Below are 14888 nucleotides of genomic sequence, written 5' to 3' on the forward strand. Positions count from 1 at the left end.
CAGATCATTTTATATTGTGTGACCTCCATTCCAGTTTTACATTATGGAATTGTAATTGCTTTACCGCCAGTTCTTAGTGTGAGGAGGACCTTCTTCCAATCTCAGTAATGCATAACGAGCTGCACTTAGGGACAGACCACGGATGCCATCACCCCACTCTTTCTCGGCACTGTGGAAAGACAGTTAATAAAGATGGTCATATTATTCAATGTTGGTTAAAATACTTGGCAGAGTAATGAACTGGCATTTATATTATGCTTTATAATCAATTTTTAACTGGATATATCTCTTAAAATATTTGCTATGGCACTGAGCTCCCAAGATGCCCTTGAAACAGAAAATCTACCTTGGTTCAGCACAAAACTAGTAAATGCAGGTAGGCAAAAAAAGTTACATTGGGCAACTTGCAAAGTCTCTTTTCCAAAAGTAACCAGTTAATGTTTCTGAGAAACCAAATTGATCACTATTACCTGATGAATCAAAGCTTTAAGTCCACATGGGACAACAGTGACATGTTTCCTCCTTGAGGTCAGAAGTCTATCGTCACTACAGAGAGCACTGGAAATGTCCAGCAATATGTAAATATCTCTAATCTATAATATAAAAAAATAGTCCAAGGTGGAAGTCCTGCCCAGCCTCCATATGCCTGGAATCACTTTTCTAGGATTTGAATTATTCTCTACTGACGTTTCATTTTCTCAAATGGAAATTACTCTACCCTCTCTTCACTAACATTGTGGGGATGGAACTGGACTCTCTGACTGTGGTGTCTGAAAAGAGGATGCTGTCCAAGTTGCATGCCATCTTGGACAATGTCTCCTATCCACTACATAATGTACTGGTTGGGCACAGGAGTACATTCAGCCAGAGACTCATTCCACCGAGATGCAACACTGAGCATCATAGGAAGTCATTTCTGCCTGTGGCCATCAAACTTTACAACCCCCCCCCTTGGAAGGTCAGACACCCTGAGCCAATAGGCTGGTCCTGGTATAATTTACATATTATTATTAAATTATTTATGGTTTTATCTTGCTATATTTATACTCTATTCTTGGTTGGTGCAACTGTAACGAAACCCAATTTCCCTTGGGATCAATAAAGCGTGACTATGACCATCACACAGTGACTGTAGTGGGCAGTGAGTAGTGTAGAAACACAGAAGTTAATTCTGAATGCTGATTTCTGTGTGAATTTCAACCCAATATATTTAGTTATTTATTTTTGTGACTGACTATTACCACAATAAATTTTTCCTATAACGTAACCTCTATCATGAGGTTCTGGCTGGGAGACAGCAATTTTAAAAATGATTTACTTCATCCGTGATTGACATCAGAAACTAATTGAAGAGGACAACCAACCCAAGATTCAATGTCATGGCATTTCAAGGGTAACCTTATTTTTTCCACAAAATACAACATTTAGCCATGTGGGAAACTAGTACAAATAATTTTAGACTTTTAACAGGTATTCTATGTGTTGATTTTACTTTAATTCTGTAACAATGCAAGTGGTAGTGACGATCTTGCTGACATGAATTCATTAAATTTGATTATTTTATCTTTGCTATTAATGGGGAATGAGCTTTTTCACCATTTTGGAATAGAAATAATAAGTAGAAATTAGATAATTTGAAACAGAAATGCCTGAGAAAAAGCAGAATTTTAAGAATGTTTTAGGAAATATGTTGTGGTACCAGAAATAGCCCAAATTACCCACAGTACAGTTTCTAGCATGCAGTAATAATACAGCAGAGTAGTAATTCAGCAAATTCTGGGCCTCTATTGTTATGTTGAAGTTCCTGAAACAAATTGTATCTCGGAGTCTTTAAAGTTTTAAGACTTTTTAGAAAAAAAGAGCAGAGAAATAATTTTGAGAAATCAAAGAACCTGAGCATCAAGTAATCAGGAAAACTCCTTTAATACTTACCCCTGGTACTCAATATATTTGTAAATCATTCCTGCAATGACCATGGCCACAAGAGCATAATACCACGAAGAAATGAACATTAATGCAAGACACATGCTCATTCCTAAAAAAGACAAAGCCCTACAAGAAAAAAAAAGATAATAAATTAAAATAAAGCTTTACCCAGATTTACATTTTATAGGGCTTTAAGAAAACTATTTTAAAGATTTAAAAAAATTAAGTATTAAGTATTCATGGTGCTATGATCAAAGGAAAATAACTAAAATCACTCTAATTCACTTTCACTCATAATTTAAATGCATACAATTACCCAAGATCCGTAGACTTATGGTAATGAAATACAATTTCAAATGTTACAAATCACACCGATCTGCAACTTATTCTGCTGCCAATTAAAGTATTCTAGATTAAACATAAACAAACTAATAACCTTTCACAAGAATAAAAGTGAATAGTTATTATTGATGGATTTAGCACCTTACCAATGATAATATTTAAACCTGGGACGCCAGTTGGGTGTTCGTAGAAGCGTCTGAACTGCACAGGCCAGATTAACAAACAAATAACACATTAAGAAAAACCTGCAAAACATGAATGGAAAGATCACTTTTTAAAAAAAATTTCTAAAGATCAAAAAAGATGCTGGAAATTGTTGGTTTAAATTGTCCCCTTTTCCTTACATATTCACTTATCAAATGGTGTTGATGGTGGTGGGGGACAAATAGTCATTCATGAAAGGAAACTGGGATCTTGTCCAGCAACTACAATTTTTTCACACAATATCACACAACTCAATTATTGAAAATTACTTTTATTCTGATTGTATATTACATACTTTTAGTGTTCAAATGAAATTTATGTAAATGGACAAAAAGGTCAGAATAGATGGGCAGCATGAACGTATTAGGCGTTTCTGTGTCGTGCAACTCATTAAACTATTTCCCCTCTCTTTAAATTTCTTCCCTCCAGCAACAGTCACCCCAACCCCAAACTTCTCAATATACTGTGTCTATCAATCTACTTGCACTTCTCAGCATCTTTTGATCATTACTAAAATTCACAAATTGGTGAAGTATTTTCTAAAAGAGAACAAGCAGTAGGAACATGAGCAACAGTGTATGAGCCAGAACCTGAGTCAGGAATCTTTTAACAAACATTGTATTCCTAACATGTATAAAGAATTTCAAAATGCCAAGTGCAAACAGAAAAAAAGAGAATAAATTGTGACAAAGTTCTAATCATTCACTGTTAGGACAGGAAGTGATCAAATTTTAAGTTTGCAATATTGCACTGTCTCAGTGATATTCATTTTATCCTTAATGGGTGAAATGAAATATGATAGAGATCCATCTGGACATTTTCTCCTGCAGTCACTAAGACAACTTTAACATCCTAATTGCCTTTCTGTCAAGGAAATCCTTAAAATAACCACCAAATGAAGATTACTGAAAGATAGACTTTGCTTTTAGTTGGCTAATGACAACTTTTTGCCATATTTCTTTTACATATTATCATTTTACAAGCTTTTCAGAATATCAAATTCTACACAATATTCATGCTTCAACTCTGCAATTTAACTTAATATCATTCTGACTTCCTACAAGAAATTTACCAATCTAAAAAGGAAAAAAAACCTTGAAACAAAGGCTGATGAAATGCACAGCTCAGCCAATCTAAATCTTTTGAACAATTTAAAACATGTAGCTGTACTTCTGATTTTCACAATTTTGATTGCAGGAAGAGAGATTTGCATTAGCAATAAAACCAAAGCAATTACTGATGTAAAATCAGTAAGAATGCTTTAAAAATGATTAGGAGACTTGACTTAATGTTGATGCAAAATGTATTAGACCAAAATTAAGTAATCAAAAGGTGAGAACAGAAAGCTCTTTCTCTTCACATTGACAAGATTTATCTGTTAAATATTTAGGGGCAACTTGAAATACAAAGAAAGCCAATTTTAGGGTCCTATCCTTATATTTATTCACTATAATGTAAATACTTCACTTTGATACATTCAGTGAGCACTGTAAGGTTTCCTGAAAATGGTCAAGTTAATACATTTTTCTCCTTTGGAAAAAATAACAAATACAGAAAAAAATGTAAAAGGGATGTGGAAGAAAATGTTAAATGAGAAGTTATACAAGGGATGTAGAAATGAGTGAAACTGATGACATTGAAAGATGAAATCACTGATTGAGATATCCACTTACATTGAAAGAATGGGAGCCACCATGTCAAGTGAAGCAATGAGTATTCCAAATTCTGCAATGATGGCTGTCAAAAGAAGAGCCCAGGTTGGTTCTCCATTGACTTTTCCATTGCCAAATACCTGCAATATTAAAAATATTGTCAATCTTCTCATTCTAAATCATAAGCATAAAGTTGCATTAATATTTCTGATTCAGTTCATCAGCTCAGCAATGAAATTGTTAAGTCAAAAGGTAAATTGACACTGGTTGAGGGAAGTGAATAACAAAATAAAGGAACAATTCATCTCTAATGCTATGGAACACTGCAAACTCTTTTGATGCTTAACACAAATTATACATGAATATTCTTAAGAAGTTTCATTATTTTGCTTTTTTTTATTCACTGGCAAAATGTTGATGTACGAGAAAGAAACCTAAAGTCAATAAAAAAGGCAAACCTGGACTTAAAACTTAAAAAAAAAGCTTTTGTTCAGCACCATTAGTAACAACATTTTAGTTCCTAATCATTCAGTGCAATGACATAATTGCTTTGAGGCAATATTTATTTTCACAACTGCTAATTAATACATAAAGGAAAATAAGTTCAAAGGTCCAATTTAATGTCAGAGAAGTGTATACAATATACATCCTGAAATGCTTTTTCTTTGCAAACATCCACAAAAACAGAGAAGTGCCCCAAAGAACGAATGACAGATAAACGTAGGAAACCCAAAGTCGCCCCCCCCGCCCCCCAGCAGTTATCCCAAAGACTTCGCATTTCATCCGGAATACCACATACCACAGATTCTCTCTCTCCCTAATAAGGGAGAAAAAGATGTCTCCGTTTTTCACTGGCGAGTGGGGAGACATAACAAACAACTTGCTGGCTTACGATGTTAAAAGTCCGTTACGTCGCTTTTTCCCAGCTCTGTTTTTATGCCATTTATGACCAGATTACTTTCTCTGACCTGGCTATTTACAGTGTTTCTTCTAAACATTGTTTAATAGTGGACTAGCAGCAGATGGTAAACCAGGAAAAGTTCCTTTGTGTTTGTCCCAATGCCTTGAGACCTCAGGAGTTCTGCAGTAGGTGTGCGGACTTTCAGTATTACTCCAAATGAACAATACTCCCCTGTACTATCCCTTCATTTGGTCTATTTTATTGGTGTGTATTACTTTCAGATATTGAGGGGGACAATCATGGCATGTTGTAAGACTATAAGCCCATAAGATATAGGAGCAGAACTAGACCCTTTGGTCCATCGAGTCTGCTCTGCCATTTTATCATGGCTGATCCAATTTTGCTCTCAGCCCCAATCTCCTGCCTTCTCTCTGGAATTCCTTCATGCCTGGACCAATCAAGGATCTATCAACCTCTGCCTTAAATATAAAGGTACATTAGCAACTAAAAGATACAGAATGGGTCATTGGCAAATATAATGATAAAGCAGATGAGAATCGAAACAGTCTGCAATGCTTTTTTTCATATAAATTTGTAAAGGTAGCTAATTAAGTCATCATTACATCAAATTGATTATGTGAATAAGGGTTAAGCAGTCAATAAATGGAAGGTGAAATCAGTTATCCCTTCCCATCAGTTTTATACAATATACCAAAGATTAACTTGATGATTTAAGAAAAATCTACCTGGTTATACAGGTTAATTTTTTAACTATTTGAATATATTTGGGATTAAGTACAAATGAACCAGCATGAATAGAAAAATAGATTGGGATTTGCAAAAAATCATTCAAGTTGGCAACCATAACAGATTTGAAAGTTTTCATTAATAACTAAGCACAAAGAACAGGTATACAGTACTAATCAGCAGAATCATTTTCAAAGAATACATCTGGGAAGTTCCGGAAAGGAAGGTGTCTAATCAGAATACGTTACTAATATATATGCATATGCTACTAACCCTCAAGAAAGGGATGATATTGTCTTTAGCTATTGCTTGCAATAACCGTGGAGCTCCAGTTAAACTCTGCAAACCAGCTCCACATGTTGAGAAAAAGGAACCTATCACAATAACCCAGGGAGAGGGCCAGGCTAGAGTTCCGACTACCAGATTTTTCCTCACTGCATCACCATACCTGGACAGGAAAGTGAAAGATAAAATATAAATGATGATATCCAACTGAAAAGTGTAAAACTATCCATAGCATTCAAAGTACGTATATTAGAACAATAGAATTATTACACAAAACAAAAGGTTTAGGAAAAGTTGGCACAATTTATTGACCCACAATTTTCTGAAGTAAGTCAAGTTACTGAGTTGGAAGAGCTAGACTATGCTGTACTTCATTGTAAATTGGTAAAAATGTATTTGTATAATAGCACATTAATGGGAGGTATGGCATCTAAGGACAAATAAACAGAGAAAGCAGAAGTGTTTCTCTTTAGACAGGCAGACTGAAGTTATGTGAAACTAGTTTCACAACTGGAAACAATTTGACAACATATTCAGTGGGGTATTTAAGTTTACATGTGAGATATTTTTAAATTAAGTTTACTCTTTTGCAGCTTGTTCAGAATGTTAGATACACCAGCAAAGAAACAAAAACGTTCAAATGATAGGAAAGGCAGGAGTGGTGATTTGAAAGAGACTGGATCAAACCATAATAATCCAATCAATGAAGTCCCAAAGCCATGGAATTCCATTCCTGAAGCTTTTAACTGCCTGAAAATCTTAATGGCAAGATTAACAGTTTTTCCATCACCATATTCACAAGTCATTGTTTTCAGTGATAAGCTTGGTAAGTTTAATTATAGGATCTTTTATGGATATGAATCAAAGCTTATAATTTCACATTTACATTTCTTATATATGAGGTACAATAATTTAGAATAATTATAATTTAGAAATTATGTTATTTTCCAACTGTCATTTTAAAATGCTTCTATCAGTAATTTTTGAATAGGCTTTCTAAAATGCTTCATTTATTTCAATCTGTGTTCTAATTTTATTAATGAAGCCATGTAAATAAGCAACAGGACTCCTCCTCCTTTCTAAAAGGAGTCCAAACTATTGTTATTATTAACTATTGTTAATAATTCATTAAGCAATGATAATCTCTGCTCAAAATTACTATGGTATGCAAGAGAATTTATTAGAAGATTATTGCCAATTGGGGCACACTGTCTCAAAAAGGTTTGCCATCATTGCTCTATAACAGGAGTTGCCAACCTTTTTTATGCTATGGACCAATACCATTAAACAAGGAGTCCATGGACCCCAGGTTAGGAACCTGTGCTCTATAACTTAGTCAACAAATTGTACGCCATACTTCAACATTAAAGCTTCAAGTATTATTGCACTGACTTGCAAGATCAAAAAGTATTCTTTAAAATCTTGAAGTCATGTAATTTTAACATCAAATATTTTTGGTCTCTTTCAATGCATCAAAGTTACTTTCAATGAGATATTGAGATTAAGAAGCTGAGGTGTGTTCTAAATATGTACATTAAAACAATGGCAATCAGATAGAATGGATACAAAACGATTGCTGTCTGTTCCTTTTCAAAATTGCAACCAAGTCAATTAAGGATAAAAATCAGGAGAGACTGTCATACCAACATTTATCAAAAGATGGATGCCTGAACAATTTGTGAATGCTCATAAATTAATTATTTCAAAACCAAAACTGGTAATTTTTTTTTAATAGCTGAGAGCATCAATGGATATGCGTTAAAGAGAGATAAATGAAGCCTGGATCACCCATGGTCTGGTTGATTAGTAAAATAGGTCAGGAGGTCTGATGGTCTCCTAACTGATATCATTAACCCCACTTAAGGCCACACATATTATAAACTGAGAGATAAGACAGCATCTGTTTGTTGACCTGGATTTCTTGCTGACAAGGATTTTTTGCTGTATTGTGCCCAAGAATAAAAACTCTGTCAATATCTTTGAAAGGCGAGAGGTGAGAGAACAAACATCACAGAGGCTCCATAATGGTTAGTTTGTTGATATAACAGATGGCATTACCTACAGCAGTGGGTAATGGCACAGATGAAGAAGAAAACCTGCCACCAGTGATTTTATGATAAACAGGATCAAAAACTACAGGAAGTGCATCAGTCATATAAACTGTTGTGATATTGGACTAAGGACATAACATTATTATTATATGCAGGGCACAGGTGTTACCCTGCATTTATCTTTCTGAGCCTGTATACTGTGCTCTCACTTGATGCTTGTAGGCAGGGACTAATTTGCAATTCACATGGTTGGAAAGGGAATTGAACCCTTCAATGCAAATTCAAATATCTGTGTCGAAGACCACCAACAAAACAGATGGAGATGGTTGGATGTAGGACATTGGCTGAAGGAACACCCATACTACCAGTTCGGGTGGAGATGATTGGCTTTCACTACCATCTTTCTTGATGCCAGGAAACAGACACCCTCAACTCTCAAGGGATTCAGTTCCATCAGGGCCCCTTAATGTCACAAATACTTTGATATCACTCTCACCTCAGGTAAATCTCTCATCAGAGGCCAAGGCTGGGATGAGAAGTTGGGGTAAGTGGACTGGTGAACACAAACTCAGTATTTTTGTGCAAAAAAGGAACAAAGGATCAAAATTTTACAAAATATTTGGGTAATGGTCTATCCATCAGATCAAACAACCAACAAATTAGTGTATATTTGTAGCTTGGGATTGGCTAGGAAAGATCTAGTACTGTGGGGACAGACTAATAAGGAAAATGGGCACAATGTACACATTTCCTCCATGCACAGAGATAAATTAAATTACAACTTTGGTTTTAATTAACAATATTATTTTTCAAGGTATGATAGTTATCAATATTTATACTTTAAGAAAAGATTAATGATTAAGTACAAATAATTTTATTGGTAAACAATAAATACAATGGACAAATCAAATATATTTTGAACTGAGGTGTTTAGTTTTTAAAATGATAGAACTTACTTATCACAAAGCACAACACCTTCAATGCAGGCTCCAAATAATATCACACTACTCAAGTCTGATCAACAGTCAAGAAAAGTCCATATAGACATAGACAATAAGACAGGAGCAGAATTAGGTCATTCAATTCATTGAGCCAGTCCTGTCACTTGATTCAAATTTATATACTGCTGAAAAAAGTACTTAGTTAATAAACAGAGTGGATTTTACAAGCTAACATCATGATTTGGAATATTAAAATCATTATTCCAAACCTCAAGAGTACAAAGTTCATAATTTTTTAAGTATCGTACATCTTCTCCAATTAACTGCAGGTGTGGTTTGTACAAACGTTCTTCCATTTTCAACCAAGAAATCTAAACAGGAATGGTATGTCAGCTGTGCTGGTATTTTGCAGAATTTGGTAAAAATCTTATTAACAATTGAATTGAATCATGTACTGTATTATAGATTTCTGGACACCAGGCCTTTTCTGGGAAAAAAAGAAACCAGGTAGACTTCTTCAAACAATATTGTTTAATAATGTTTAGAATAGCCACCTCTTCTCAAAAGCAGAGAATTCAAGCAAATTAAAGCGTTCAGAAATTAAACTACAATGAATGACAAAACTGGCAGGAATTGATTACTGTTTCCAGGCCTGGAATGAAAATATTCCTTTAGTTGATTAAGGAAGCAGATAAAGTGAATCCCAACGGCACTTTAAAATCCAAACTCTAAACCAAAGAATGCCAACATAAACTTAAGAAAATAGGACATGCAGATTAGACTTCCCAGCAGACAAAGAAAGGATTGGTTTTATATGGTGCCTACTGCAGTATGCATAAATGCTAGAACAGTTAATTAATTGCCTTTTTAAAAAAAAGTCACTGCAGTAACACTACTGTAGCAGATACAACATCCAATTTCGTCTAAGAATCCAACAAAAAGCAATGTGTCATTTACCCAGTTATTAAAATATTTTGGAAGTCAAATTCCAACTACAATTAGGGAGATCTATTGCTATTCATTAAAATAATGATACCTGGCAAGTGCATAATTCCTTTAGAACTTAACTGATGTGCCAGCTTAGATAGTGTATTTGAGTATTTGGAATCAACTTGAACTTTAGAATCAGCTGACCTAAAGGAGAGAATAGCACTAACTGAGCCACAGTGAAAATTCAAAGGGAACAAATGGATAATTACATTTAATAATAGTACTGGCAATTAATTAAAATAAATCAAGTCAGGACCTCTCTTCTCTTTAATTGTCAATACATCACCTGAGAGATAATAAACAGAGAAAAGCAAACAAACTGCTTCATACTGCATGGAATTATTAAAACTGCTCGAAACACCAACTCAGATTTTAAATTTAGAGATAAGTTGCAAAATATGCTGCAGTATTTTCAATTAAATAAAAAAGGATACAAATCAGTGATGTTGTAGCAATAGCAAAGATTGTACCAACAGGAATAGATTTCTGTGCATCCTTCAGATCTCCTGATCTATTGGAACCAGCCATGATACCTAACACATAGAAGCAGAAAATGGATATTATAGTGACAATGAAATCTAAATTCTGGTTATAAATACAACTTATACTTCACATAAACTAATAGATAAAATGAGTAGAACATTGAATGTGGCAGAAAAGATTAGAAATTGCATGTAAATCTGCAGGTACAGCTTTTAATTTTTATTAGGTAGAGAACAAGTATACAACTTACCTAGCAGCACTATGATGATTCTATTCTTATCACACATCAAATTAAAATACACCACATGACCTAGGGACAGCCTTCATTTACAGTAAAAATGTATTTCCAAAACCAACTGTATTTCCTACTTGCAAATTTCTACAGATGTGCTGTGGAGAGTATTCTAACTGCCTGGCATGGAGGTGCCATTGCACAGGATAAAGTTGTAAACTCAGCCAGCTCCATCATGGGCACTATCCTCCCAGGCACCCAGGACACATTCAAAAGGTGATGCCTCAAAAAGGAGGCATCCATCATTAAATACTCCCATCACTCAAGACATGCCTCTTCTCATTGCTACCATCGAGGTGGTACAGGAGCCTGACGTCACATACTCAACATTTCAGGAACAACTTCTTCCCCTTCACCACAGGTTTCTGAATGGACATGAACATTACCTCAATATTTTTTCCCTCACTTTTTGTACTACATATTTAATTTATTTTTTAAAATATTCTTCTTATTGTAATTTATATTCTTTATTATTGTACAGTATATTGCTGCAGCAAAACAACAAATTTCATGACATATGCCAGTGATATCAAACATGAATCTTACCTATTGTAGAATTACTACAATAAACCAAATGTTTCTAAAATGCCACAGTTTCATTAGGAACGTCACATGGAGCATCACCAATCTTTTCCAATGAACTGGAAATGCCTGGACTGTTGCTTTTCAGAAAGGCAAGTTTTTGCTTTAAGTGATTGTAAAAATACAGTTTCAAGGGGTAATACCTAGTGAATTAACAATTGGTACGCGGGGAAGAACTGGATGTATGGAATGTGGTTGTGAATTGGGATGGGATTTGGTAAAGAAGGTGAACGAGGAATTGATGGCTATTAAGTTGAGAACATAATCATTTTTTAAACAAAGTAAAAGAAATAAAGCTGAGAGTAGTTGAGTAAAAGTCAGGGCAGATAACTTTAGTTCATTTGAATGCACTTCCTGAACCATGTGTGACATTCAGGATATTGTTTGCATCTTGGACAACCACACAAGCAGTAAAGCCTGATTTATACCTCTGCGTACGGGCTATGCCGTAGGCCTGATTTATACTTCTGCGTAGCTCTACGCCGTAGTGAGCATGCGTTGTTGTGTCTGCGTTGCTCTGCAATTCACTGCCAAAGCGCTAGTTGGCGGTGGGGCTTCTATGCCACTGTGTTGAGTTTCTTCGCGAGTGAGAGACATGGATGAGGAAACGCATTTCAAATATCTTCAGATGTCGGTAGGTAGATTTGACGATTTGGTTCATCATCTCCAACCATTTATCTCACATCAGTGTACAGACATGGCGGAGAAAAGCAACCAGAAATGCGTAGGAGGAAATGCGATGCTACCAAGCGGACCAATCACAGTTGTTGCGGTCTGTGTCGCCGCGACGTGTGAGTTACTTTTTTAGGGAGGTGCACGTCACCCTACAGCATAGGGTATGGTGTAGGGTACGCAGTACCTACGGCGTAGATTTGACGCAGAAGCATATCAGGCGCATCAACCATCACCTGAAATCTGCATTTCAGACCTTGAGCAGCAGATGGCACCATTGCATTTGTGAGGCTAAGTGCTCAATGATCAGCATACTTCAAGAGGAGGTTACTTCATTACCTGCCGGAAGGGCAAAGGTTTCATGTAGGATGGGATGGATGATAAAGGAGTTTCAAGTGCATCATACTCTCACTTAAATCCATTGAACAAAATCTTTCAAATGTTGGTCACAAATAATAATAACCAAGAAAGGTCAGTCAAAAGTTTTATTGAAAAGAAAGGTGACAAAGAGATTAGATATCCCATTTCTGGGGCAAGGAAGAGATACATTCAGCAAAGACGGGGAATACTAGAGATTGCAGTATCTATTCAAAGAATAGAAGGCATTAGTCAGAGACCTTTGGGTTGATCAACAGTTCCGGCAAACAAAAAATCCACCTTTCTTGACTGAAAAAATCAGTTAGAAAAACAGTTTTAATATTAAGTAGAAAAATTAGCATGGAACTGAATTAGTTGAGATGGTTTGTAATTCACTGCATGAGAAGTGGTAAAAGGCAAAACCTCTCACCACAAGAGGTAAAAGCATGAACATACTTCATAAACAGTTTATTCCCATGGCAACTCAAGCGCAAGGTATTCCTATTGTACTATGCATTTCTCAACCTCTCTGCCACTTGAAAGTGGACTTCTTTTCTCTTTCTCAGTTCTGACTTACGATTTTCAATCCACAAAGGTTATCTTTTTTCAGGTACCAGATACTGCCTCACATGCTGAACGTTCTCATCATTTTCCTACTTTTTTTTAGAAGACCTCCAGCAGTTTGTTTTGATTTTGATAGTTCCATTCTTGGTTGATATAGATGCAATCAGTCATCCACAAGCTGTTTTATTTATTATTGTACTTGCACTATACATATATTCCAAAAAGTCATAAAGAAGTGTTTAAATTTTAAATCCTAATCGGAAGAGTCAGTTCAAATCTGGTTCAGAAATGGAACAGAACACCGACATTTATCCATTGGGCAATGTTAAATAAAGAACATGAGTGAATGAAAATGATAATTATAAAATTAGTACTATTTAAATACGACTGTCCATACATAACTTTTATTTGCACAGACGAGTGTTTAATGTTCTAAGTATAGCAAAGGTTCACTGAACAACTTCCATATACCTGTGTTTAATTTCATAGCAAAAAACATGCTATATATAAAGATTATGCACATATATGTTTTGCACATTATTTCGTATTTTGGGAGTTACTGCAGCTCCCAAAAACATACAGCAATTTGACACAAAAGTTCTATGCGAGTATGAAAATTATGATATGGGAAGGACTTCCGGGTCATCAAGGGAATGGCGGCGTAAGGAAAAGGTCTCTCGACAAAAAAGAAGGTAAACTGCCCCAAAATCGAATTTAGACAAATACTTAATATTGCATAACTATATTAATAAAAGGGGCAAGGATGATGTCTAAGAACAAGAATAAAAAGTCCGCTTCGAAGGCTGATAAACATAAAGAGATGCAGCAAGGCGACGGGCCTAGCTCCCCCACGGCAAGCCAGGACGGAGATAATGAGGGGGAAATCGGTGACTCTGTCTTTGATTCTCGGAGAGATTCGCGAGTTCCGACAAGATAACAGCAAACAGCTGGAAGATATTAAAGGAGAAATAGTAAAAACTAACTCGCGGATAGATGAAGCCGAAGCGAGGATTGTTGGAATTGAAGAGAAGCTACAAAACGCCGAGGAAGTGATAGCAGAAATGCTGAAGCTACAAGACCAGCTCCAGTGGAAACTAATAGATCAAGAAGGCCGCTCGAGAAGGGAAAATGTGAGGATCTACGGAGTTCCCGAAGGAACCGAAGGTAAACCCGGATTGATGATTCCCTTCGTGGAGAAGCTGCTTAGAGAGAACCTTGATATACCGGCCGCAAAAGACCTACAGATAGAAAGGGCTCACCGCGCGTTGGCACCACAGCCTCCGGCAGGCGCCCAGCCCAGATCGATTCTGATCAGATTTCTCAGTTACAGAACGAAGGAAGAGGTGCTTAAAAGAGCATGGCAAAAGAAAGGTTTCATGTGGAACAACTGCAAAATCAGTTTAGACCACGACTACGCACCGGGGATTCTTGCCAGACGGAAGGAATATACGGAAACACAGAGAGTCCTGAAGGAAAACAACATCAGATTCCAGATCCTGTATCCAGCTCGGCTGAGAGTCTTTTACGACGAAGGGACAAAAACTTACGCTACGGTGGAGGAGGCAACGTTGGACCTGGCGGACCGGGGACTACCTATTAAAGTTATCACCCAACCGGAGTCGCTACTGGAGAGGATTCGGCAGAAGTCGTGGCAGTTAGTGGGGCGAGGACGCTCCACTCGAACCAGAGTGTCAAACTACAAGGAAAAGCTGCAAATATTCAGACGCGAATGTACAGAGAATACAGATTAATTAAGAGAAGTGACTGAAAAGAGTAAATCGGACTTAAAAGTAAAATGAAAACTGGTAACTGAAAATAAACTAGGCGGAATAACTTGAATGATAGCAATATGGTCGAGATATAAATAGGAGAAAATTCTCTATGATTATTCAAACTGCT

At 36.0% G+C, this 14888-nt stretch overlaps 1 protein-coding gene across 1 annotated transcript in view; it reads right to left on the reverse strand.

Moving 5' to 3' along the window:
- The window catches only part of slc12a4 (solute carrier family 12 member 4), an 84439-nt gene that overhangs the window by 21632 nt on the left and 47919 nt on the right, over positions 1–14888 (reverse strand). Inside the window, exons 10-16 of the mRNA XM_063066834.1 lie at positions 10474–10572; positions 9065–9122; positions 6046–6220; positions 4146–4264; positions 2415–2513; positions 1933–2052; positions 65–169 (exon numbers count right to left, since the gene is read on the reverse strand). Of these exons, the coding sequence (XP_062922904.1) occupies positions 65–169; positions 1933–2052; positions 2415–2513; positions 4146–4264; positions 6046–6220; positions 9065–9122; positions 10474–10572 (775 nt within the window). The remainder of the gene's footprint in view (positions 1–64; positions 170–1932; positions 2053–2414; positions 2514–4145; positions 4265–6045; positions 6221–9064; positions 9123–10473; positions 10573–14888) is intronic.

Source organism: Mobula hypostoma, chromosome 14 (assembly GCF_963921235.1).
Source record: "Mobula hypostoma chromosome 14, sMobHyp1.1, whole genome shotgun sequence".
Classification (NCBI taxonomy): domain Eukaryota; kingdom Metazoa; phylum Chordata; class Chondrichthyes; order Myliobatiformes; family Myliobatidae; genus Mobula; species Mobula hypostoma.